Source organism: Canis lupus, chromosome 19 (genome assembly GCF_048164855.1).
Source record: "Canis lupus baileyi chromosome 19, mCanLup2.hap1, whole genome shotgun sequence".
NCBI lineage: Eukaryota > Metazoa > Chordata > Mammalia > Carnivora > Canidae > Canis > Canis lupus.
In genome coordinates, this window is record NC_132856.1 from 2,420,858 (window position 1) to 2,448,764 (window position 27,907).

General features: G+C 45.9%; 1 protein-coding gene across 1 annotated transcript in view; it reads left to right on the forward strand.

Annotated features, from left to right (window-relative positions):
* The window catches only part of CHCHD6 (coiled-coil-helix-coiled-coil-helix domain containing 6), a 248,861-nt gene that overhangs the window by 9,996 nt on the left and 210,958 nt on the right, over nt 1–27,907 (forward strand). The window contains exons 2-4 of the mRNA XM_072784859.1: nt 10,440–10,560; nt 14,349–14,421; nt 16,620–16,764. Of these exons, the coding sequence (XP_072640960.1) occupies nt 10,440–10,560; nt 14,349–14,421; nt 16,620–16,764 (339 nt within the window). The remainder of the gene's footprint in view (nt 1–10,439; nt 10,561–14,348; nt 14,422–16,619; nt 16,765–27,907) is intronic.

Sequence of the window (27,907 nt, forward strand, 5' to 3'; positions counted from 1 at the left end):
GTGTAGGAGGTCTCCAAGGGCTCTTCTTGTTCTGACATTCTGGGATTTAAATCTGTGGTGAGCAGCCGGTGGATCTAATTTCAGCTCATAGAAAGCTGAAAGACTAGTGAACGAAATCTCCAAGGCAACAGCTTTAGGCAAGGAGAGGAATCTTTTTAGAACCACAAGATTGGGCAATGCCTCCACAGGGATTGGGGTGTCTAAGGCATCAGGAGCCACTGACAGACCTGACTTTCCTGCAAGCTCATTCTTCTGGAAACTGCCTCAGGTGCTCAGCCTGACTGGAGAAGCCTTAGGCCCAGCTTGGACAGGGTGGTGAACCGCAGGTTATCTCCTGGCACCCAGCGGATCCTCAGTGTTGTCCCGAATGGTCTTGGCCATGGCTGTGCAGGCCTGGTTGCTGCGGACTCACAATAAAACCTTGGGCGAGCTGCTTCTCTGCACCATACCTTCTCCATCTTTACTTGAGGAGGATGTTGCCTCTCCTGCCTGAAAGGGAGCTGGGGCTGTGAACTCATTTGGTGAACATCAAAGCATTTGCTAATGTAAAGAGTAATGTTTAGGAAGCTACTTCTCACATGTGTCTTGATGAGTAACATGTTAAGACTAAAAAAGTGCTAATTTTCATGTTGCCATTCTCTTAATTTAAGTAAGCTGTTTTGTGAGTCCATATGTGCTCCCCCCCCACTCCCTACCTGGGGGCTCAATAAAGTATCATCAGTTTTATTTTTCTTGAATTGGCCATTCTGAGGACATGGTTACTTGCCACATCAGAGTGGATCTGTATTACTGCCTTCACTCGTGCAAGTATCACTGTTAGGTGCCCAGAGTTGGGATCCGTGTCTTGGCCCAAGCATTTAAGACTTCCTTTGATCTTCGGTGGGTTGTTTCACCTCCCTGACTCCAATTTCTTCATCTGTAAAGTGGAAGTACGTTTAGCCCGGGGTCTAGCAAGCCCATGGAGCTTGCTCAATGGATATTAGGTAGGCTGTACGTGGCGTTATCTCTGAACAGGAGCTCCGTCCCCACTCCTCCATCTGAGTTCCTCTGCCCCGGCTGAGCTTTGTTTCCCCATTCTGGTGTAGGAGAGCATTCTATCCCCTCTCTGGGCACTGATGCCAGGGATTCCCTCATTCCTTTCTCCACAGGCAACCTCTTTGCAGCATCCTGTGTAGTGTGTTGATTTGCCTGGGGGACAGAGCTCCCTGAATGGATTTCAAATGAGGCACACACACTTACAGAGTAGTTCTCTGCTCTGCGAGGGTGCCTCCCTCTCCAGTGAGCTGGGCCTGGGTCTTGCTGTCATCTTTCCCTTGTTTTTCCTTTAAGACTTCTTGCAAAATGCATCTTATTTTTAAATTCCAAATGTTCATAATTTTTCATGAATCCTTTCAGGCTTTTTCCAAGCCTCCATATACAAGCATACCCTTCCTTTTTATAGCCCAAATGAGAACATAGTGCATATACCACTTTGTAAATTGCTTTTTTCACTTGCCCTGTTCATTCAGATGCCAGATCTCTGGTTACTTCACTTGTGTGGAGTCTTTTGCAACCCCCACACCTCCACTGCCCCAACTCCTACAGAGATTACACTTCCTAGCCCTCTTGCTCCTCATGTGCACTGTTTGTGGCAGCGACCCTGGCTCTAGCTCTTTGTCACCTCAGCCCTTCTTGCTGCTGTGCCAGGGTATTCTATATGAAGAGGAGATTGTGACTGATGCCCTGCCTAGAAAGCATCAGCAGCTGATTGCTGAAAAAAAATTCCATTTTCCTTATCCTGTCATTCAGGGCCCTCACTGGGTGGAGCCTGCCAGCCCTGCATGTCTTACTCCCTTCATGGACCTGCCCTCGGTCATGCCGAACCTCAGACTTCTCCCTCTATGCCTTCTGTGTGTCCTTCCTTTCCAGAACACCCCTCGACTCCTAGCCCTGTCTGCGGTTATCTGTTCAGGCCCATCTCAGGCTGCCTCCCTTCCCACTGACACTTAGGTTCCTTCTGGAGAGCGCCTGGGCGTGCAAACTCAACTTCTGTCGCCTGATGGCTTGGCAGCTCTGGGCCTTCGCCCTACTGGGCCCCCATCTGACCATAAGCTCTTGGAGCACAGAGTTCTTGACCTTTATATCTTGACATACTCTGTTGTAGTAGCTTAGTGTTAGGGACCTGGGCCTTTAATAAATATTTCTTTAGTTCATGTGTTTTTTTTTTTTTAAGATTTTAATCATTTATTCATGAGAGACACAGAGGCAGAGACCTAGGCAGAGGGAGAAGCAGGCTCCATGCAGGGAGCACGATGTGGGACTCGATCCCAGGACCCTGGGATCACACCCTGGGCCGAAGGCAGATGCTCAACCACTGAACCACTCAGGCGTTCCTAGTTCATGTGTTTAACAGATATTTGAGCATGTCCAGTGTGCCTGGCACTTGCTAGGCACTAGAGATACAGCAAGGGCAAAACAGTCCCATGGGGCTTGTGTTCTGGTGGGATGATGGCAAGCGGGTGGTCACAGGTGCGTTATGTTCTGTGGCTAGCGAGTGAGGAGAAATGAGGCTGAGGAAAGGAGCGAAGGAGTGATGGCAGGATTCTGGCTTCAGACAGGGTCGTCAGGAAAATGCAGGAAGTTGCCCTTTTCTGACTGACTAGTGTTCTGTGGCTTAGCAATCCTGGCTCCTCTGCCTTTCATTGCTTTTGTGGTAGTTGTCCTTTTGGGGTGCGGGGAGGACCTCCTGCCTCTGAGTTCCTTTTCCCTGCTTTTGTCAGGGTCAGCATCCCTTTGCTCCCACAGCCCACCAACAGAGTGGTTCAGGAGCCTGGCATCCTGCTGTGCGGTGGAGCTTGCACCCTGGGAACTTCCTGATAGGGGGTGAGTGCTTTAACTACTTTGTGCCTTGGTTTCCTCAACTGGAAAGCAGGCATTAAACTGTGAGTATTAAAGAGGTGGTCTGTGCAGAGTGAGTGCTGGCTGCATGTCACGGTTGGTATTAGTAGGCATCATGACTCGTAGTTCTTGTGACTCTGATCTGCTCTGGTGTATTGTGGCTGCAGAACAATACTCACTCCTGGTATCATTCTTCCGTCGGAAATGGGGAATACCCATGTGTGTTCTGTGAAGCAGCACCCTGCTCCCCAGCCTTCTAGTTGTGAGGTGGCCACATGACTTAACTCACAGACCTCTTGCCCCCTCTTTGGGAACTTGCCTATAAATTCAGTGCTTTTGGGTAAGGGAAGCGTTTGGTTGCCATCATGGGGTGATGATCAGTAGGAGGTGGGGCCTGGTTTCCCAGCCATGTTTGCTACTATGGAAGTTATGAAGTCTCTGTCCATGCATGCCCTCGACAGAGGTCTGACTTAGCTGTCTATGGCTGCCCACCCACTACCATAGAGCTGGTGGAGGGTGGTGGGCTGGAGAGGGGAGGAGGTTGTCACTGGAGACTCGGGGAGGCATCAGGCACCTGTGCCGCAGTGGAGGCAAGACAAGGCCCCCTCCTTGCAGTCCCCATGGCACTCTAGGCTGAGCGCAGGTTCAGGTTTGAGCCACTCACTGTCAGAATGGTGAGTGCTTTAAAAAGAATATGCCCAATTTAATTTTGTGCCGATTATGGAAGAAGAGTGAAGAAGCCTGCTCAAGGTCACAGAGCTGCACGTGGACTACTCAGTGTATAGTACATGGCAGCTGTTAACCATCATTATTGTTATTGATTAGTTTGTGCATTTTTGCACACTCAGTATGTGCCTCGTATGAGTGATAATTAGTATTTGTAAACCACTTTGCTATTTCCTGTAATAGCTGATATTGGTGGTTGACTTTGTGCCGACTGCTTTGTGTGGATTGTTCCGTTTAATCCTCGCCACAGCCCCACAGTCTGGACCATTAATTATTTCCGTCTCACAGATGATGAAACTGATTTACGGATATGAAGTCCCTCACCCAAGGTCATGTAGTTAGTGAGTGGCTTAGTTGGAATTCAAACCCAGAACTGCCTGACCCCAAAGCATTGAGCTCCTGAGCCATAGATTGTAATCAGTCCAGCTTCCAGAGGCCCTCATTTTGTAGGTGAGAGACATGATGCTCAGAGAAGCCAAAGAACTGAGTCCAGGCCACACAGTGGAGCACAGGTAGTGCTCCTGTTCCCTGCACTGCTGTGGATGTGGCCCTCTGTCTCTTGACCATAGAGGACCCTGTCTAGCTGCCTCTCATGGCACAGTGACCAGTGGGCCTTTGGCACCGAGCTCCCAGACCCGTCTGGCTCCGGAGGCCCCCATTCTGGTTCTGTTGGTATAGGGAGCATTGCCCAGATGGTGTTTATTCTCACATGACGACTGTGTGTATATGTATATTTGTTGATTAAAATATTACTTGCTGTATTTTGTAGCAACATTAAAAAATATTACAAATCTTCTACTGCCAACAAGAAGCTTGCCAATGTTTTCCTTAACCCCTCACTCACCAAGTGGTACGGTTTAGTGGATGCCCCCAGGCTGGGCTGAGGATATCAGAGCCTCTGACTCACCTGTGTAGAACCCCTCATAGTTTCCTGGGTCTTTGGATCAAATTTTGGCTTCTTATACTGGTCTGCCAGGGCTTGTGGTCTTGCCTTTGCCTGCCTCCTTGGCCTGGTCATCTGGTCCCATCCTCCTTCTCACACACTGGCCTTCTGTTAGGCACTTGGATGTTCCAGACTCCATTCTTCTCAGAGGCTTTGCATTTACTCGGTGCCTCTGCTTGGGGCTAGATAATTTTCTCCGGGATCTCAACATGTAGGTGTGGTCAGGACCTCCTCATTTGGGGTGGAAGTATTAATATTAGTGTTCTCACCTCTAAGGGGCCTTCCCCAGTGCCTGTGGCTTCCTGAACAACCCCCTACCCCCTCCCTGCAGTTCTGTATTTTAATCTTTCCTAGAACTTGTCACCTAACATGCTTCACTGATCTTTAAGACACATGTTTTAATATCTCTGGAATAGGATATTGTATAATAGGTGGAAAATTAATTTCATTGGTGTCTTTTTCTTCGGGTTATATGAAAATAACAGTGTGATTTACAATTGGTGGTGTCTTAGGTTGGATGAAATAAGATGCAAAATTGTTTACTTGTTTATTGTCTCACTTCCCATAAGAATGTAAGCTCTATGAAACAGGGACCGTGTCTCTTTCACTGCAGTTTTCTCGCTGTTTCTTTTCACCTATGGTTTCTCAAACATTACTGTCACACAGTGGATGCTTACTAAGCAGATACTTGATGAAGGAGAATGGATTGTAGTTATGGTGCCCTGGCTAGTTGCTGCACTGCACTGGTCGGCTCTTTGTGGGCAGTGCATGCTCTTCCTGGTCATGTGGAACCTGCTCTTCCTCCTACAGAGAGGATTGAGGTATTACTAGCCCACAGCTGCCCCTTCATGCACACCAAGTCATTGATGCTTCATCCATACGCATATGGATTCCAGGACCACCCAGGACTCTCTTCCCTCAGGACATATACCTGCATCCCCTGTCCGTCAGAGGACTGGGGTGTCTCATAGAATCCACTTGTAGATGGAGGAAGGGGAGCGGTGCCCCACGGTGTGCTGGTAAAAGTTTAACACCCAGATCTCTGCCCAAGAAAGGGCCCTGATGTATAGTTATTTCCCAGTTTCTGTGGTGGAAATGCTCTCCATCATGGCCAATTTCAAGCTGCTGTCTGAAGTCAACCAGCTTGCAGAATTCCTGGAAATTGAAAAATCAGCTCTTCTGGTTCCAGTACACCATTGGGACACCCAAATCTTTTCCTGCAGCCTGTGTTCACTGTTGACTGCCAGCTCCATGTGCGCCGCCTGCCTGCAGAACATTCCACGTCAGCCATGCTGTCACCTTACACCCAGCGTGGTATCCCATGTTGGCCCTCTGTGCGGCTAATTTGAGCAAGAAATGGGTGTGCTGCGCTGTAGAGCTACCCCTTCACTTTCTAACTTATTTCAGGGCTTAGTTATTGCAGCCCTAATAGAGGAGTGAGCCAATGGACTGTTGGGGCTCTCTCCCTGTTTTCTTTTCTTTTTTTTTAAAATTTATGATAGTCATACAGAGAGAGAGAGAGAGGCAGAGACACAGGCAGAGGGAGAAGCAGGCTCCATGCACCAGGAGCCTGACGTGGGATTTGATCCCGGGTCTCCAGGATCGCGCCCTGGGCCAAAGGCAGGCGCCAAACCGCTGCGCCACCCAGGGATCCCTCTCCCTGTTTTCATCTGAGATTTCATATTTACATTCCAGCTCATTTGCTGCTTTTTCAAGATAGTCTCTTCTAGATTTCCCTTTCCTGGCATTCTCATATTTTCCCACTAACTACAGATCAAAGATCTTTTTTTTTTTTTTTTTTTTTAAGATTTTATTTATTTATTTGAGAGAGAGAGAAAGTGAGAAACAGCATGGGTGGAGAGGGAGGGGCAGAGGCAGAGGGAGAAGCAGATTCCCTGCTGAGCAGAGAGCCTGACGTGGACATGGGGCTCAATTCCAGGTCCAGGACCCCGGGGCCATGACTTGAGCTGAAGGCAGATGCTTAACTGAGCCATGAGGTGCCCCTCACAACTCCTTTTTCTTTGCACTGTGCTTTGTTCTTTACTGAGGCCTGCTGATGCCACAGGCCCTTGTCACTTCGTGACTGAGGTCCTGCTTCCCACTCCATGTGCTCTCTTATAGCACTGCTGATCATCGTCTAAGAACACAGTATATATATTTTCCTGGTTCTGAAACTTTCAGCAATGCCGTGCAATTGTTGGAGCCTTTCTGCTTGACTTTGAAGCTTCTCTTAGTACTGGCTTCATCTAAGTCCACCTTTACAACCCACACCTTCCAAAATAAACTTCCAGCTGTGTGCACACTGGTCTCTGATTGTTTGTGCCTCTTTTCTCTGTGCCCTGCCCTACACTGTGTGAGATGCCCACTGTTCCCCAATACACTGTAGCATCTGTTCTGTTGAATCCTGCTCTCACCCTTAGGAACCCACACAGGCGTACCTTTCTTGGGATACCCTGTTTTTGCTGAGTAACATCCTATCTAGATTATTCATTTTTGTCTTTGGTTCTCTTTTTATTTGTAGCAGTTTTTTGAGATACGATTCACAAACCATACAACTTAGCTATTTAAAGCATATGATTCAGTGATTTTTAGAATTTTCACAGGTATGTGTAGTTATCATCACAATAATTTTTAGAACATTTTAACCAAGCCCAGGGCAATCACCAATCTACTTTTTATCTTTAAAAGTTTGCCTATTTTGGACATTTCAAATAAGTGGAGTCATACAACATGTTGCCTTTTGTGGCTGGCTTATTTCCCTTAGCATGATGGCTTCAGGTTCATTCATTTGGTAGCATGTATCAGTATTTCATTCTTTTTTTACAGCCAAATAATGTTCCATTGTGCGGATAGACCAAATTTTACTTATTCATTCATCAGTTGATGAACATTTGGGTTCTTCACACTTTTTGGCTATTATGGATAATGCTGATAGGAGCATTCATGTACAAATTTTTGTGTGGATATGTATTTTCATTTCTCCTGAGTTGATATCTGGGAGTGGAATTGTTAGATCAAATGGTAACTCTCTACTCAACCTTTTGAGGGACTTCCAGACTGTTTCCACATTGCTGTGGAACTTTATATTGCTGGGGGTTCTGATTTCTCCATATCCTTGTCAACGCTTGTTACTATCTGATTTTTTAAAAAATTTAAACTAAAATTAAACTTTATAATTTATAGTACATTGTTAGTTGCTGTGTAGAGTTCAATAATAATTCATTAGTTGCATATAACACCCAATGCCCATCATATCATATGCCCTCCTTAATGCCCATCACCCAGTTACTCCATTCCCCCCATCCACCTTCCCTCCAGCAACCCTCAGTTTGTTTCCTATAGTTAAGAGTCTCTCCCTCTCTGATTTTTCCTTCCTTTCTTCTATGATCCTCTGTGCTCTTTCTTATATTCTACATATGAATGAAACCATATGATAATTGTCTTTCTTTGATTCACTTATTTTGCTCAGCATAATACCCTCCAGTTCCATCCATGTTGACATAAATGGTAAGATTTCATCCTTTCTGATGGCTGGGTAACATTCCATTGTATTTATATACCACATCTTTATCCATTCATCTGTTGATGGACATCTGGGCTTTTTTCACAGTTTGGCTATTGTGGACACTGCTGCTATGAACATTGGGGTGCAGGTGCCACTTTGGATCTCTACATTGGGGCAAATACCTAGGAATGCAATTGCTGAGTCATAGGGGAGTTCTATTTTAACTTCTTGAGGAGCCTCCATACTGTTTTCTGACTTTTGATTATAGCCTTCCTAGTGGGTATGAAGTGGTATCTCATTGTTTGAATTTGCGTTTCTCTAATAAATGATGATATTGAGCATCTTTTCATTTGCCTATTGGCCATTTGTATATCTTTCTCAGAGAAATATCTGTTCAGATATTTTTTTGTTCATTTTAAAAATTGAGTTATTTTTCTTTGTATTATTGAATTGTGGGGATTCTTCATATATTCTAAATACATATCCCTTGTCACGTGTATGACAATATATTGTCATATAAATATTGCAAATATTTTCTACCATTTTGTAGGTTGCCTTTTCACTTGCTTTATTATATCTTTTGGTACATAAAACTTTTTAATTTGGATGGAAGTCCAAAATATCTAATTTTCTTTGGTTGCTTGTGCTTTTGGTGTCTTATTAACAAATGCACTGTCAAAGCCAAGGTCATAAAGACTGACCTCTATATTTTCTTTTATTTACCCTTATGTTGTTTTAGCTCCTACTTTTAAGTCTCTGATCCTTCTTGAGTTAACTTTTGTATATGGTGTGAGGTAGCTGTTCAACTTCCTTCTTTTGCATATCAAAATCCAGCTGTACCAATACCTTGTCAATCAATTGAGATATATAGGTTTATTTCTGAATTCCCAGTTCTCTTCCGCTGCAGTGTATGCTTGGTGTTCTCCTGTCCTATATCACTAATTAGCTATTTGATTTGCATTTATTTGAAGTACTAGAGGGACGCAGTTGTTATTATGATCTTTTGTTGCTAAAAAATGTTCATGGTAAACAGTTAAAACAGAGAAGTGCCAAAGTGAAAGTCCTGCCCCAGCTGCTTTGGATCCCACTTCTAGGACGACATAACTGTCGTGTTTCCTATGTAGCCTCAGAGATGTTGGCTTCTGACCAGATACATATATCTGTGTATATGTATATATGTGAAAATTCAGATGCACATTTGTGAATGTGAACATGCACAATACTGACATATTTATTTGTGTTTGTCTGCATTTTTATAATTGCATATCTCTTTTCACAAAATTGAGCTAGATAAAGGATTCTATGACTTTAAAAAATCATGAGGAAATCCCATACATCCCTCCATGTCAGTTGTACACGTTTTACCTCATCCTTTCTTAATGGCTACATAATATTTTATAGAAGGTGTACACCATCATTTCTTCAGCCAGTTCCTTATTGTTGCATATTGATGTTTTTTCCTTTTTTCTTGCTATTCCATTTCTGCTGTGTATATGTGGGAGCACTTTTCTCGGTAGGATACCTGAAAGTGGAGTTGCTGATCCTGGCTTTTGTCTTAAAGTCATTTTTAACATTTTCCCCTCCACTGTGCTTTATTATGCCTTACACATATTAGATACTTAATAAATATTTACTGAAGTGAACTTTTAAGGGTTTTACTCTGGATTTATCCCTAGCTTGCTATTTCATTTCAGTAAACTGTTTTATGACACCCTCATGCCTATTTCCCTTCCTCTGAAATGAATTAAAGTGTTGGTTATCCAGTCTTCATTAGGGAGAACTGCGTTGGAATGAGTCAAGCAGTGTTGTGATGTCTACCCTGTGTGTGGTCCTGGGAATACATGGAGAGGAGGTTGCCCCAGCCCTTAAGGTATTTGCAGATTTTTTAGGATGAGGCCGGTAGGATGTATGACACTTCCCTAAGAGACACATGTATTATGATGGGTACTGTCAGGAAAGATCACATGGAGGAGAGACACTGAGATGCTCTTAAATGAAGGGGAAGCTTTAAACAGGTGGATGTCCTGGGGGTGGATGTCTGCTAGTGGTTCTTGGCTGAGGAACAGCATAATGGATGCAGAGGAGGTGAAGAAAGTGATTCTGTGGAGTGTAGGGTATGTGCGAGCAGCAGCAGGAAACAGCTGGAGGGCCAGTGGGGACATGCTGTGGTCGACCTTGAATCCACACAGGGCTTTGGCACTAATCTGCTAGGTATTGGGCCACTTTGAGAGGCTTTTAAGTGGAATTATATTGTTGAAGTTCGTCTGGAGAGAGTGATGTGCTCTGTCAACCGGGGTCATGGATAAAGGGGTATCTTCATTTCTAGAGGTTTCTGTGATATAACTTTTTCCCCGTCCTTCTCTTCCCATCCCTCAATTCTTCCCTTAGCTGTCTGAAAATGTGGTTAACCGCATGAAGGATTCCAGCCAGCCTTGCAAAGCTGGGCAGTCAGCTCCCCCTCCTGCCCCTCCATCTTCTACATTTGGCAACTCTAAAGGCCCAGAGAAAGGTATGGTAGATGGCAGGGAGTCTGTGGAGGGTGGGAATGGGGTGTGAAAGGAATGACAAACAGCCTTCCTGTCAGAACAGATTTGATAGCTAATGTGGCTTCTGTTTGTTTCTGGGTGATGTAAGCACCTCCTTTCTCATAACTGCTTTTCAGGAGAGTGTGGCTTTCCTGTGTGATAGACACTGTCTGCTATGATGAAAGAGCCACATTTAGTCAGAGTGCCTACTTGTGACTGGGGCCAGACTGTTTGAGTTTCTCAATATGTAACAAATGAAGTAAAAGGGCTTGGTAACTCAGGTAAGAAGTTGCTGTTAAGGATCCCTAAGAGACACATTGTCATTACTGTTTGGTATGGTTCCCAGAGTATTAGGGATTTATGTGAATTGGACCAGCCTGGGGGAATTGAGTTGATGACTTGAGCATTGACCTCAGCACCTTTAACTGAGCCCTCACATCAAGTGATCCTGACCTGGCTTCTGGGACAGTTCACCGTGGGCTTCTAGCAAGGCCTGCCACCCCGTACCTTTCAGGGGTTCCTTTTGCACCCATGGTGGGCTCAGAGTTTCATTTGTTCCCTTCTCTGTGGGGTCCATGACAAATTAAGAAATTTGTGCTTTTCTCCAAACAGTGACTTTCAGCAAACACAAAGGAATGAAACAATTTTATTTTATTTTATTTTAAAAAATATTTATTTATTTATTTATTTATTTATTTATTTATTTATTTATTTATTTATTTATTTATGATAGACAGAGAGAGAGAGAGAGAGAGAGGCAGACACACAGGAGGAGGGAGAGACAGGCTCCATGCCAGGAGCCCAACGCGGGACTCGATCCTGGGACCCCAGGATCACGCCCTGGGCCAAAGACAGGCGCCAAACTGCTGAGCCACCCAGGGATCCCCCTAATGAAACAATTTTAAAAAGGATCTAAGATATTTTAAGATATTTCAAATAAGGATAGTCCTTGGAGCAGCTGCTATTCTAGCCAATAAATACTTGTTTATAAGAATCTGGGTCTTTTGTCTATCAACCACAGCTTGTCTTTTCTGCCAATCTTCCTTATTAGGTAGTAAGACTGTAGAAGGCAGAAGTTGTATCCTGTCCAGTTAGCATTTACTATCTGCTGGTCTGGGATCAGGACAAGTGCCTCATGCTGGTCGTGTACAGTGATGCATAGACAGGGATGCCTCCCTCATGGTACACACAGCTCTAGTTAAGGAGCCAGATGTATAACCCTGTAGGTTATGTGTATCACGATGAAGCAACACTAGAAGCATGCCTATGGCCAGGGTAGCACAGAGGAGTGACTCATTATTTTAGGGAGGAGCTTCAAGAGGAAATGATGGTTAAACTGGATTTTGAAAGATAGAGCAATGGTAGATGAGCAATTCAGGCTTGGTGAACAGCATAAGTACAGTCCCCAGAGGTGTGGCATAGTCTGGCCTATATGGGGCCCTAGGAATGATTTGCTATCTCTGGAATACAGAGTATAAGAAAAGGAGAGCTCTTGAGGTACTGCTCAGGGCCCAGGCTACAGACCTCTACAGAGGCCAGAGACCTCTGCATGCATCCGTAAGGCTGGAACTCCAGCCAGGCCTACCAGCTTGCCACTGTATTGTCTGCCCCAGGGCTTCCTGAGCATCACAACCAATGGGTAACTGGGTTTGGACCCACCCTGAGATCTTTTTGAATATCGATCAGTGAAGGGGCAAATGAGATTCTTGAACCCTCATAAGATGCTCTTGTCTTTTAAAAAGAGGGGTGGCTCCCCACAATATCTCTAGCAACTGACAAGAAGGGGGGTTGAAGAGGGCTCTCACTTAACCCAGTGCACTTGAATAAATTGAATTAACTGGTGAGAGGGAGAAAGTGATGAAATAAGCAAAGAAGGCCAAAATCTGTCATGCATATGTCAGCTTTAGCTTCGGAAGATGAAAGAAAAATTGGTTTCAGTTTTGGTTAAGTTTCAGCGGTTTAAGGAGCAGGAATGGTGGTTCATTTGTCATTTGGGTGTAGTTATAACTATTTTTCTGTTTAAGTGATTGTGAATTTGGGTTTCTGAGTGCTGGAGAATAGTCAGCATAAATGGGCTGTCGTGAAGTTGACTAATTTTAAGATATTTTTACTCTTAAAATTGGTGTTTGCTTTTATTTTAGTGATGAAACAAGATTAGAAAAAGTTAAAATTAAATCCTTATGTCACATCATACCTCAAAATAAATGTCAGAGGAAATAAAAGATTTAAATGTAAGAATTGAAGCCATAAGAGTACAATAATAGTACATAAGGGTAAAACATGTAGACTTTCTAAGCACTCCATCAATTGAAGAAACCCTAAATTAAGAAGAAAAGTGGGAAATCTAACTATAAGAAATTAGACAATTTAGAAAAAAATAAATGAAGAATGAATGATAAACTAGGGGACTATAACATGACAGGGTATTAGCAGTCCTAATATAGAGAGTTCTTAAAGATCTTTGACAATTCAATAGAAAATGCATATGAATGGTCATAAACCGGTGATGAGATTTTCCACTTTGCTAATAGTGAAAGACACACATTAATGAGTGTTACCAGGGGGAAGGGAAATGGGCAGGCTCCTACACACAAGGTGGGAGTGTGGATTAGTGCCACATTTTCTACGTTACTTTCTTAACTATGAAAAAAGAAAATTGTTTGAAAAGCTAAAGTAAATATGATAAATTACATCTCAATAAAGCTGTTGTAAGTAAACATATAAAAACAGGGGGCATATCTCAAAGTAAAAACTCAGCAGTGGTTTACTATTTTTTTTTATTCCCATTTGAGAACCCGGTGTGTTACCCAGGAACACTTAGGTATGCCCTCCTAGCCAGGCAGAGCACTGCTGTGCCCATCCTTCTGTGAGAGGTGGTCTGAAAGCCTGAGACATAGGATGATTGCATTTGGAAGTGCCTTCCTGAAGGGTTGAGTTCTGGAGCCTTTGAGTTCAATGTGCTTTAAAAGGTCTTGGCAGTGGAATAGCAAATCCTCACCTACTCTCTCACAGAGCCTGGTTCTTCTGCAGTATTTTTGCGCAGTTCTAGGCACTGCTACTTTAGAAACCTGTGATGGAGGGGTAGGATGTTTGGCCAAGGCCCTGGAAAGTGTTGTGGTTTGGCTGAAAGGCTGTGGGGAGAGGGGAGTAGCAAAATCTTCAGCGTCACCAAGTGGTGGAGAGACTAGAGTAGACTGGGTTTGCTCAAAAATCACTGAGTTCATGGCCATCAAAAGGGAACCCTTATAACAACTTAAGAGCCCAGTAACATTACAGGTGATGCAGATCAACTGATAGCTAAGTTTCCATTAATATGTGGTGTTTGCCACTTTCAGGGTTAGAAATCTGTAGAGTGGGCTACTAAGGGAAACATCCCCACCAAACCCCCACCAAAACAGAGACCCTGGAGGCTGTCCTTTGAGCATAAAGCAGAGCAGTGGGTATGCTCAGCCTTTCGAGGCTTGTGTTTGGGAGATGACCTAGATTCCAGGTGATTGTAGAGTGAGGAGTGATGGATTGGTAGAACTGCACTCAAGTGGCTGTGCCTGCTGCCTGCCCTACACAGTGAACTGTCCTGGTGCAGGATGAGGAAGCGGATGGGCCTTTGGGCTGCACCTCTCCAGACTGGCTGGATCAAAGATGTGTTCTGTGTCTGTCTGTGGGGCACATCCATCCAGGGATGTATGCTCCTGAGCCCTTTCCTGGATGACCGCCATGCCTTCATGGATCCTAGGCTGCTGCTGACTGGCCTTTTCTTTTCATTCCTTTGTAGACTCCAGAGTGCCCAGGTCTGAGTATAGTGGTGGCCAGAAGTCCTCAGGGGCGGAGGAGGATTTCCTTAAGAGGTAAGCCCGAGTATCCACTCACCCCTGGCCCTGTGCTCTGACTAAACACTCTCTCCTCACCAGATACCTCCCCCTTGCCTGAAGGCCCAAAGGTTTGTCTTACTTAGATTGCACAAGAACCCTATGATATAGGTGGCACAGATCCTAGTTTAAAAATGAAGGAACACCAAAAGTGACCTGAGAGGGTTGATTGCTGATGTTCTTAAAAATTCACTTTAATTTTTTTCCTTTATTTAATTTTATTTTTTTTAATTTTATTTAAATTCAATTAATTAACATATAGTAGAGTATTAGTTTCAGATATAGAGTTTAGTGATTCATCAGTTGCAATACAACACCCAGTGCTCATTACATCAAGTGCCCTTCTTAATGCCCATCACCCAGTTGTCCTTTCCTCCCAAAATTCACTTTAAAAATCTAGGAGTATCACATTAAAAAAAAAAAAAAAAAAAAAAGCTAAAAGTAAGTAGCTGAGTGAGTGGCTGGACCTTCTGTGCCTGTGTATGCATACAGGCATATTTTTAGAGACAGGAAGAAGAAACAGAGCCCCCATAGTTCTAACTGGTTGCCTAGATGATTTGGCTACAGGGTGTTGGTGACTTCCCATTGGCACAGGCCACACCCACAGAGAGCTGGCTACACCTCTTAAGAGCTCAGTAAGGGGTCTGGGTCCCCTCCCCTGAGGCACAGAGGCCCTCGGAATGCAGATGTGTTTTCTGATTGTGCCCTGCACTAGTTATGTGATCCCAGAAAATCACTGCATTTCTCTGGTTCCTGGAGAAGGGCATAAATGGAGTACCTCTTTGATGGGAGTGTTGTCCTGAATAAACATGTTACTGCAAACGAAGCACTAAGCCTAGCACCCGGGAGTTCTCAGTGAATGTTCACTGTAGTTGTCATTGACTGGCTTCCTCTATACCTATATACCCTATAGAGTATAGGTATATACTATACCTATACTTTTTTTATATACTATATAGGTATAGTATATACTATACCTATACCTATACTTTTTTTTTAAAAAGTTTTTAAATTTTTTTTCCTCTACCCTTTAGGACATAGTGCAGTGGCTTAGGGGGCCCAATGTTAGCCACTGTTGAGTGGCTCTCTCAATTAGGTCAGCTGAGCTGGGTCTGTTCCATAGTCATGGATTGAAATCCACATTCTAAGATCCACATAGATTCTAAATCCACATTTCTCCTCTCTGATCCTAAGAGGCTTCTCCAAGAATAACTAACCTGAACCTTTTTTTTTTTTGTACTTCTAAATATTTTTAAAATGTTCAACTAACACATGCTAATGAAAGACTTAGGAAATATATAAAATGAAAAAATCAGCCATAGATTCAGAATAACCCCTGTTAATATTTTGAGTATTTCTTTCAAATGTCTTCTTACACCTAGTTTAGGATTATTTTTTCAAAGTTACATATAATTTTAAATCTTCTAATTTTCACATAGTTTTACAGTTATCTTCCATTTGTCAAACTGGCTTTATAAACACTTTTATTAGTATTGTTTATTGGTTCTCATTTTTTTAGATTTTAGCCTATTGACAAATCTAAGAATATATTGGTCTAATGATGATGTCATATACCATTGCTCAATTGTACCGTATGTCCTTTAACTTGACCTTGATGTTGGACATGTAAGTTGTTTGTGTTTTTGTACATCATAGTAAATAATTCTTGTAAGAGCATCTTGGTACTAACAACCTTTTTCTGTCTTCAGGATTATTTTGCTAGGCAGAATGCCCAGAAATAGGTCAGATGGTAGGAATACATTCAGGATGAAGAGTTAAACGTTCCAAACAAGACTGCCATCATCTGAACTGTTCATGCTTTCAAATGGAGGCAGAAGAATGTGGGCTTCCCACCTTGCCTGTCCGCTGTGTAGGAGTGGCTGGCCCAGGATTGCACCTGTGCCCCGAGAATGTCTCATTTGCCATATGGCTGATTGCTCATCTGGTGGTCAGGTCTCCTTGTTCCTAATCCGTATTGTCCTGGTGAGAATATGTCACTCTACCCCCTTGCCCTGGGGATATCACTCATGCCTGATCTCTCCCACTGGCCTCAGAGATCTCTTGGTCCACAGATCCCTATCCCCTGCCAGCGGAGTGAACATGCAAACCTTGTCTTGGCCACGTTCTGCCAGTCAGGCCATCTGCATCTGCTTCCGTCCATCTTTTTTCTGGCACAGGTATAAACAGGAGCAGGCCAGGGTCCAGGATGAACTATTCCAGGTGGTGACAAGGGAAAGAGAGGCAGCCACAAAGCACAGGAGTGCATCCCTGCAGCGGGGAGAGGGCAGCGTTGACCAGGAGAAGCGGAAGTCAGCCCAGCTGGTGAGTACACATCTCCCTGAACTGGCCTTTTGTGCTTCCGCAGCACTGGGAGGCAGAGGTCAGGCCCCAGAGCCTGATCTGTCTGAAGCCCTGGGGCCTGGTTTCACCTCTGCGGAAAGGGTATCTTTCAGGGGACCAGGGGCTTGAGTTCTTCTAGCCCCAACTCTGCCGTTGACTTGCTTTGCTGCCTCTGGCTGGTATTTTCAGTCTCGGGAGTGCTAGGTTTATACATTCAGCAGTCTGGTCCCTCTGTCTGAAAAGTCACAGTTGTAAGCAGTATGTGTGCCAGGAGGCTGTGAAGGGAGAGCACTAGTGGCTTGAGGGCATGCAATAATGAGATGGAGAGCCCAATTTTTTAAAGGTAGGCAGCCTGGATATAAGTCCTAGCTCCCTGCTTTCTTGCTTGGGCCCATTCTCCAGTGTCTATGAGCCTTGGTCGGGAATCATGATGTTTGCACATAGGATGGCCCAAGGGATTAAGTGAGGTAATAACTGTCCTGGGCTTAGCATGTGCCTGGTGGATTATAAAAGTGCACTGTTATTGCTGTTATTGTTATTAATATGTTTAATTGATCGGACACTACTAGTTAGGATTCTTTCTGCTGCAAGTGAAGGCATCATGTCACAATACTAGAAGTCTAGAATGCGCCAGGGTTGACTAATTCAGCAGTTCACCAGCATCGTCATGGACTCCTGTTCTCCTGCTACTCTGCCGTCTTCAGTGTGCCAGTGTGTCCTCAGGCCAGACATTTCCTCAGTTCGATGATAGGTGCCCCACACCCTGCCACGTCTTACATGGATGGAGACGTACCCATCAGGAGAAGAGAGAACTTTCCCATGAGCTCCTGGCAGAAGGCCTCTGACCTCACACTGGCCTGAACTACACCAGGTCCCCATGGCTCAGCCAGTCCTCCACAAAGGGAGCAGAGAGGGCCTCACTGACTGGAGCTAGGACTCTTCTCTGGTCACACTTGGGTGGGGGGGAAGTGGGCATCCAGATAGAATGAGGACTGATGGTAATGGTTCTCCCAAGTCCATTTTCATGTGGGAAGACCCCCACATATCCAAGAAATTCTCTGACACCAGTGGGGTATCCTCCGATGCAGCTCAGTCCTCAGACTCTATGGGGCACATGACTGCCCCCTCCCTGCACGTCAGCCACTACTCAAAGTCCAGGTCTTCCCCTGTGCTTTTGGCTGACGGTTGTTAATTAGAGGTTCCCATGATCCCCTCATTTGACTGATTTGCTAGAGTGGCTCATGGAACTCAGAGAAACTTACTAAAAGGACTTACCTCAGGAATAGCCAGATGGGTGAGATACATAGAGCAGGGTCTACGGGGAAAGGTTATGGAGCTTCCCTGTCCTGTGTGCCATGCTCCCACAACATCTGTGTGTTCACCAACCTGGAAGCTCTTCAGATCCAGTTATTTTGGAATGAAACTGGGGTGAGGCTTCATTACCTAGGCATGACTGATTAAATCATTGGTCATTGGTGATTGAACTCAGCCTCCAGTCCCTTTCCTCTCCCTGGAGCTCAGGGGTAGGACTGAGCCTTCCAACCCTGTAATCATGGGGTTGGCTCCTTTGGTAACTAGTCCTCATCCTTAGGTGCAGTCCAAAAGTCATATTATTAACGTAAAAAAAGAAACCTTTATCTCTCTCATCACTTAGGAAATTACAAGAATTTTAGGAGCTCTGTGCCAGAATAGTAGATAAAGACTAAATATTTAGGTCTTACTATAAATCATGGTATCACAGCAAGAAATGGGGGTGGGGAGAATGTCTGCAGCAACATCTACTATGATCTGCCTCAGAGGCCAGGGGCTGGGAGATGAGCAGCAGCCCTAGGCCTTATGTAGGTGGCCTGGTGTACCCTGTGCTCCACAGAAGGAAGTTGGAGATGAGGTGAATTACCACTTGGGACTGTGCCCTGGGTGGTGGCCAGGAGGAAGTCCTTTGCATGGATGTTGGAAGCTTCGGTAGGCACATAAGAAATGCTGGTTGAACTAGGCCCTCTGGGAAATAGAACTGGTGTAGCCTTGCCCTTGGGAAATTTTCACTGTAGTGGGGAAGACAGACTTAAACCAGAAACTTAGAAAAAGCCCACATCGGTTTCAGTAAACATGAAATGGAGGCAAAGATGTACTTGAGGATGCAAAGGCAGTGGTGTCAGCTGCTGATGGAAGACATGGCTTTGACCCCAGCCTTGAGTGATATAGGGCCCCGAGGCTGAGGGTGCCACTGCTGGGAGATAGGTGGGTATGGAGGTGGTGAGAGGACACAGTGAGAGAGGGGAGCGAGATGTGAAGCCTTATAGAAGACCTCTGACACCTTGCAGACTTGACCCACAAAATAGCCCATGGTGACTCTGAAACCACAGATGAGTCACTGGAGTCCATGAGGATGATGATGATGTGGATCTGACTGGTGTTTTTAGAACCCTGTGGCATCCTGGTGAAAAGACTGTTGGTGCAGAGAGAAACTCGGGTGAGGATGTGGTTTTAGGGACTCTGGCCGTCAGTCTCTGCAGGGCAGGTGGTTGTCACCCTCTGCTGGGAGACTGACAACCAAGTTGAAAGGGCCCCGGAGGTGAAGGGTTAATCAATACGCTATGAGCAAACCAAACTGGCCACCTGGGATAGTTGCCTACCGTGGAAAATTGCAGCCTACAGGTGTGGTATTTCTTCCTTCTCACCTGGAACGTGTTAATTGCAGTGAAAGGGAATTCACAGCTTCCCTTCTTCCGCCTGTGAAGGAGAAGTCTGGGTCCTGCCTCCTCAAGACTATTCTTGGAGGTGAACATTTACAGGAGGAAGGGGCTTAAATGACCTTCACAACAGCTGTGTGGGTTTTCTTCTTCTTCTTCTTTTTTTTTTTTTTTTAACAAAGCGTAACTTTCAAGTAAAGAAAATACATCTTGATTTGATCCTACCCTACCTCCCCAATTTCTTGATGGATAATGCTCTTCTGAACCTGAATTCCTAGGGAACAGTGAAGTAAGTGACTTCCTTCATTTTGAATATGTTGATTAACTACTTTTCTGGGTGTTCCCATTTTTTGCCTGTTCAGCGTCCACCTGTCCATGTGGTCAGTGTCATGTTTCCTTTTGGGAACTTACCTGTCTCCTGTTGTGTGTTGTGTTGGTGGAATTGCAATCCCAGTGCCCATCTTCCTTTATGGAAGCCATCTTTTCTTTCTCCCTGCCGCGGCATAACCAGGGCCCAAGGGCAGCTAGTCTAAACCCTCTTTCTGGGGACTTTGGTTCTGAGTGAGTGAGGAGGCCAGGGTGGAACTGTGCACTGTAGCTGAGGCCTGCTCATCAGGATCTTCATCCAGTGAGGCTATCTTGCTGTTTCCCACACCTCCACAGTGCCCATCGGTTTCCGTCTGGTCCTTCTGCCTTCTTGAGGATTGAATCATCTGCTGATGACCTGTGGTCAGCTCTCCTTTGCTTGAGTTAGCCAGAGTTGGTTTCTGTTACTCAGTGTGATAGCAGATGCAAGAGACCCATGAGCCTGGTTTCGAAGGCTTCAACGAGTGAGTGCGAACGGAGGAGAAGGGAAGCCAGCACCAGGCCCTTCTGTAAGTCCACAGGGGCATGAGGCACTCACCTAGATGCTGAGCGATACTGCAGCCATCCCTTCCACTTGGGGTGCTGTGGCTGGCAGGACCCTTTAGTGGAGATAATTTCAAAAGTATGTGTACTTTGGAGGATTTAAATAAAAGGAAAAGAGTGGAGAAAGGACCCGAACACAAGCGTAGGGAACTTTCTTTCCTCATCGGAGCCTTCTGTAGGTATGAATTGAAGGAGCCTGCTGGGCAGGGCACTTGAGGCCCTAGTATTTGGGTTCACAACACATTGTCCTAACCCTGGAGCCAGGTGGGACCCTGAGGCAGACAAAGCTGTCCGCCTCTCCTTGGTGCCGTCTCTGTCTGGGCCTGCACCCGTGCACCTGTAGCCGTTTCTGGGGAACCTTTCCCCAAGTGTGCGGAGTGCGGTTTCATATTTAATGTGCTCTTCTGCCCTCTCTTTGACAGTATTGATTTTCTAACCCTATTCTGCATGAGGGAATGATTCAGCTCGTTATTGGACAAAGTTAATAAAGCTAATGACAAGGAAAGGTAGTAATTTTTATAACCTGCTTCTGATGACAGAAGTGTTGCCATTTCCTATCTAGTGCAGTAGCGGGCTGTTTTTGAGTATGTTTATGTGTATTCCCTGTTGCTTGCAACCTGATACAGCCCCAGATGTAATTGGGGTGAAGGCCCTGGGTGCCAGTGGAGCCTGTGGGAGTGAGGTATGCTTTCCTCTGAGTTGGGGGAGGACGTTTGGAGTCCCAGATGTTCTGGAGAGAAACGAGAAAGAACAGAGCGGTTTCTGGGGCTGAGTCTTCTGATGGGCAGAGCTTCATTTTTGGGGAGAATGAGATTTATGACCTTGCCTATTGGGACTCCTGACACATCAGGTATGAGATTGCAGTACACCTGACGGAAAGCAAAAATTTCCATTTATTTTATTTTTTTTTGGTGAGCAATTATTTTATTATTTCCTCTATATATTCTTTGCATGCCTGTTATGGTAGGCACTGGGTTCATTTCTTGATAAATGGAAATAAATGAGAAATAGCTTCTGTTCTTGAGGAGCTCTGTTTGTTAGAGAAGGTAAGTATTCTCAGAAGTGACTGGATAGTGTTACAGTTTCAGACCAAAGGGAAAGGAAGGCACTCAAGGAGGAAGGAGGCAGTGACAACAGCCCCTTCTTGGCAGGGTAGGAAAGTCTCCTGAGGAGAAGTGACCCATGGGCTCGTTCTTGAAGACTGAGGAGGGGCTCACCAGAGGGAGAAGGCTGGGAAAGGATATTTCTGATGAAGGAGCAGAGGCCAAGGGCGCATGGAGTCAAGCTGCTTGGCTGCCTTCTGCTGAGGGTGGGGTATGGCAGGCAGGTGTGGGCCTGGGATGAAATTCTGCAAGTCTGATGGCGACCTTCCAGGGAGGGTTTTCTCACTCCTCAAAAGAGACACACAAGAAGAGAGACCTTTTCTTCTAGCAGACAGTAGCCATGGTGAAAGGTCTAAAATGGCAGGTGAAGTGGGGGCCAAATCCTGCCACCAGCTAGACACTGTAAGTGAGTCCCTCCCTGGATGTGTCCACCTGAACTGAGGACTCACCAAAAGAAAGTGGCTGTCCTGCTCCACATTCCAGTCTGCAGGGGAGGTTTGATCTCCTGCGCCTTCTTTTCAATGTGCTGACCCTCTAGAAGCTGCCACCTTAGCTCTATGAAGTCTGTGGTCAGTATTTAAGGAAAGTGATAGGTTTGGAAGTTTCAGAGTTGTAATTTTCTGAAATCCTGAGTGAGATAGGTTACAGCTATAGCCTTTCTTCCTACCTCTCCCCTCTTACCTTCATAAGTCTCGTTCTTCAGATTATAAGCTCCTCAAGGAGAGGAACTGTGGTGTGATCATTGTGGACTTCTAGGTAGCAGTCAGCAAATTATAGATGTGCACTGATGGCTAGGGAATCATAGCTAGCCAGAGCTCCAGTGGAGGAGGGGCGTGGGGCAGAGTCTCCTACTTTGGAGACTTTTTTTTTAAGGACTTTATTTATTTGAGAGAGAGAAATACATATAGAGAGAGCAAGTGAGCAGGAATGAGTGGGCAGAGGGAGAAGGAGAAGCAGACTTCCCACTGAGTGGAGAGCCCCAAGTGGGGCTGGATCCCAGGACCCTGAGATCACGGCCTGAGCCCAAGTCAGAGGCTTCACGGGCTCAGCCACCCAGGTGCCCCTGGAAACGTCTGCACAGGAGTCCTCGTTCAGCCTCTGGAGGCCTCCTCGCAGTGCCCTGTTGTGAACAGGTGGAAGCATATACCCACATCAGTGCTCTCTGGATAGCAATTCACAGTGTGCCTGACACACTCTGCTTCTAAAACAAAGCAAAACAAAACAAAACAGCCGGGTGGCCCTGGTAGCTCAGCGGTTTAGCGCCGCCTTCAGCCCAGGGTGTGATCCTGGAGACTGGGGATTGAGTCCCATGTCAGGCTCCCTGCATGGGGCCTGCTTCTTCCTCTGCCTGTGTCTCTGCCTCTATCTCTCTCTGTGTGTCTCTTGTGAACAAATAAATAAAATCTTTAAAAAAAACCAAAACCAAAACAAAACAACCTTTTACTATAATGATATCTTGGAGACAACTAGTTTACACGAGTCCTGATCAGAGGCTTACAGACTTGGGGTTTAACTTGCCTGGAAGAAGGTAGACGGTGGGACTGGTGGCTCACCTGTGGGGTCTGGGAGTTCTCTGCTTGACGTGCAATGAGGAGGCCTGACCCCTGGGGCCAGCTGCTTGGCATGGCTGTTTGTTTTAGAATATTAGTGACCTGAGACTCTGATGGCCTTATCCTTATGCCTCCTCCAATTTGAGCTACAGACCAAGACCTTGAATTCCTGTGGAGATGGATTTGTCAGCACCTAGATGGTTGGTAAAAGCCATAACCAGAAAAGAAAAACCCAAAAAGGGTCTGCAATCCATAGCCTCTTTCTTTGCTTCTCAAAACTTTACTGTTTTTTTTTTTTCTTTCCTAGATTAGATCAGGGGTTGACAAACTTTCTCTGTAAAGAGCCAGATAGTAAATATTTTAGATTTTGTAGGCCACATATGGTCTCTGTCACACATCCTTTGTTGTTGTTTTTACAGCTCTAAAAAATGTAAAAACACATTCTTCGCTCAGAGGCCATACCAAAAGAGGCGATAGGTTGGATTTGACTGGTAAGCTGTAGTTTGCTGACCCCTGGACTAGATAACAGATCCAGAGATTGTAATTGTTTGGGTCTCTGAGTTACCAGATGCTTCAGCAGCTGGGGATGGGGGAGGCTGTGGAGCTGGCAGGGATCCTAGTTTCTCAGTGGTGTTTATTCCTGTGAGAAGTTTCATGGCACCGTGGTACCTGATTGCCTCAGTCTTCTGAGGGTAAAATGAGGACATTTCTGGAGACAGCCCAGTGGGCAGTTGGGGAAGAGTCATGAACTTCTACTTTAATTCCTCATTCTTTTTTACATTTGGCATTTTTTTTTAGGGTTTCCATTTTTCTACTGTAATTTCCTATCATTTGTCCACCTTTTCCTGTGGATCTTCTAAACCTATTTATCATAATTGTCTGAAGTCTCTGATAATTCCAACATCTGGGTCATCTCTGAGTTTGGTTCAGTTGATTATTTACTCTTTTGATAGTGGGTTCCATTTTCCTACAGCTTTATGTGCCTTGTAATTTTTAAAAAAGATTTTATTTATTTACTTTTGAGAGAGAGCACATGCAGGAGTGAGCATGAGCTAGGGGGAGGGGCAGGGGGAATAACAGGCTCCCTGCTGAGTGGGGAGCCTAACGTGGAACTCAAACTCAGGACTCTGGGATCATGATCTAAGCCGAAGGCAGACACTTAACTGGCCTGAGCTGCCGAGGCGCCCCTACCTTGTAATTTTTTATTGATACTGGAGATCATGTGTAGAAGAACAGTAGAGGCTGAGGAGAATAGCGCTTATGCCCAGAACTGGCCATCTTCTTTTGACAGGCCATTAGTGTGGGAGGCTGGGTAAATCTAGTCTATACTTGAGCAGGGTTGGCTCATACTATGTGAAGGTAGGACCCATACCTTCTTTTCAGCGGGCTTAGGATCTGAGCACTGCAGGGTTTATCTGCGCTGCTTTGCTTTCCCATCAGACTTTGTCCTGGGGGTGCTTCTTTGCAGCTTTTTTAGCTGCAGGCAGCTGCCGGGTGGTGCTCAGTATAACCCCTGGAGTACCATGGGCTTCTCTCCATCTTCTGCTGGGCTTTCAGGTGTCCACTGGCCCTGTGCACCTGTAAATCAGGGGTCCATGGAGGGGATCTCAGTCACTTTTCCTGCCGCTTTCAAACAATATAGGTAAGGAGGCTTATAACCGATGCCACATTTATTTCATACTTTCCTTTGGTTGGTAACACTTTAAAGTACACTTCACACCCCAGGGGAGATGAGAAGGCAAAGTAAAATGAGTGATTTTGCTCCTCTCTGAATGCCCGGGCACATATGGCTAGTGTTGTATTGGGCCAGACCTTCTACAAGGCAGACAAGGTGCAAAGGACATTCCACGCAGCTGACCACCGCCACGCCTCTTTTACAGCCACATTTACTCAAAGAGCAAGGGTGAGTACATTCAGTTTCTTAGAGAATTGGAATAATTATTTGGAAGGGGTACTGAGGCCTCCTGGGTTCCTACTTTCCTTATTAAGGTTGAAGTTAAAATTATCTGGCCTTACAGCCATATGGTAGGATAATTTTTAGAGCGAGGAAAACAAGATAGGCTTGTATGAAAACTGGTTCAACCATATTTTTAATTGATTACACACCATAAAAGAAACTTTGGTTTTATTTTTCATATATTTTATACAACCTCGGGGTAGGGGAGGGCATAAAAAACAGACAGGGACTAAGAGCCTGGCACCCAAGTCCAGGGAGGGCCCCTAGCGCATTAGGTCTGGATCATGATGCTTGTGAGGATCGACCCATGAGGCTGTTGGTGTGAAATGCCTGGCACCCAGGAGCTCCAGGAATAGGGCTAGAAGCTGACAGAACTATGCCCAGATGAGCCCATCACTGAGGTTCCTTCACTCCTCTGTGCTGTTTCCTTCCTGGGGTAGAAATGGGCGTTGACAGGGTTGTGCATTGTTGGGCAAGTTATAACTTCTCCTCTTCTCTGCTTCCATCGATGGACTCATGACATGGGGTCATTGTGAACTGATTCCTAGAACAAATTGGTCCTGCAGGCTCCTGCCCAGCCCTCTGGAGAGACAGGCTGCAGTAATGTGGAGGTGGTGGTGGTGGTGGGGTGCTCACAGAATCACCTTGTTTGTGGGCAGATGGCTTGGGGCTTTCCACCTGTGTGGCATGGTATTGAGGGCCCTCCCATTCAGCCTTTCCCATGGTAGCTATTCACCTGTGGCACTTAGCTCTTGGTTCATCTCTCTGCCTGCTCTGTGTCAGGATCACCTGGGAACTTGGCACAGATACACATAATTGGATCTTAGGCCAGAAACAGCTGGATTGGACTTTGTCTCTGTGACCCTGGAATCTGTATTTTGAATAGCCCCCACCTGATGCCAGTACAGTAGGCCCAAGGCTGGCTCCTGGACTGATGTTGGGAGCCAGGTATCCACAGTGGTTCTGCCCCTTTCACTGTTTGGGCCCTGAGGGATGTGCGGTGTTCCCACTGGTGATGTGGCTCCCTGCAGTACTCGAGGGCAGAGGCTGTGCTGTTTGAAACGCGTACCGAGTGTCTGAGGGATCCTGGCCCCGATGTGGCTCACTACCTACATATATGCCTTTGCCAGACTTCTTGGCCTCAGAGGAAAGCAGGAAATCTCTACTGGTACCATGCCCTAGGAAGAAGGGTCAGGCGAGCTGGGTGTGGCATTTTGGGGGGCGGGCAGGTGGTAAGAAGCTGTTGCCAGAGGGAGCAGTGCCAGCTCCAGGACATGAGTGATATCAGGTGGCACCCGTCAGACTCCCGGCAATAATGTGTGCTGTGTGAGAGCAGAGCCTTAGTTCCTCATAGCAGTAGCCCATGTGATATTTGAGGCATGTGGCAGGAGTAGAAAAACCTTATCAAGGCATTTAGACTTACTTGTTAGCCATGCATGGGAGGGCGACTACGGTCTAGCTGCTTCCAGGTCCCTGGGTGATGCCCCCAATGAGCCCAATAGACCTGAGGGTTGAGCTCCTGGCATTGCCCCTGGGAAGCTTGTTAGGCTCCTGTTTCCTGTCCACCTCATTAGATACATGGTGATGATGTCCTTGAGGTGCAAAAGTCCTGTTTTCTCCTCAGCTGTTTTACACATTTTGAACCACCAGGAAGATGGGGGTTACCCTGGCAGTGAGGAGATGGAGGACTACGGTGAGGGCATGTGTAGTGAGGTGGGATGGAGAGGTGCCACAGGGTCCGGGGGGCTCGTCTGGACAAAGTCACTGGGGCAGTGCCAGCTGAGCAAGGAGGTGGTAAGCAGCAGTCTCTAGCTGTTTGAATATTAGTAGAAGGTGGAAGATGTGTGGATTCCTTCTCTTTAAAGAAAGCTGTTGCTCTGTGGACTTCTCAGATGAAAATGCAGGGATTTCAGAATCTGTTCCAGAATGGCCCTCCTGTAAGAAGGGAGATCCCCACACTTTGGGGTAGTGAAAGATGTGCATTTAGTTCTCTTATTTAAGAAGTTGGAATTCCAAGTGGGTTTTACAGCCTGGGTTGATTAGGATTTTGTGCAGCTTCCTCCTCTTCACCGTTTCACGGATCTGCAGATGCCTTTAGTTGTCCCTTCCTGGCTCTGGTGCACAGCTCAGGTGACCTCTGCTGTGTGCTGACAGAAGCTGGAAATCCTCATTAGCTGCTAACTTTGTTAGGCAAATGGCTGATTACGGTTCCATTCCTGGTGTCATTGCTTCTAATTAGCAGATCGCATGTCTACGAAAATGTCTCAGCACCAGGGATAAGCTAAAGAGGCTGACAGCTGGGGCTGGGATCTGGAGAGAATTGCGAAAGAAGCTTTTTCTCTTAAGCCTCTTGAGGGAATCTGCTGCCGACCTCAGCCAGGCTCCTTGGCCTCTGTGTGCCTGATGGGTCCCAAGGGGTCTGAGCCACAGACTTCCTTGGAATAACTCAGCAGCAGGGGTGTGGTCGTGGGGTGGTGACCTGAGCCATCTGACGTGCATCACAGCAGCAGGTGGCAACTTACTGACCTACTGCTTTGTGTCTTATGAAAAGATCAGGACCTGGCTGAGAGTGTAGGGCTTTTGTGTTTTGAGCAGGTCTTGTGTACTTGGTAAGCCTAAAATTGTAGGGAAACCTGACTTCGGAACTGGTGATGGAGTCAGAGAGCATATGCTGGCACCCTGGCCTCTGAGAGGACGCAGGCCATCAGGGATGGTGGTGCTCAGCAGCATTACATGCTGTTTGTGCCTGCTCGGTACCCATTCCATTCCTCTTCTTCTTAGAAGTAGTGCCTGCCACCCCTGCTGCTTGCTTCATGCCTGTGGATTGAGTGGGGCGGGCCCTCCAGCCCTGATTGATCTTGGCAGCAGTATGTTTTCTTTTTCTGTCCTGCTTGAGTGAGATTGGGCTGGTGCCTG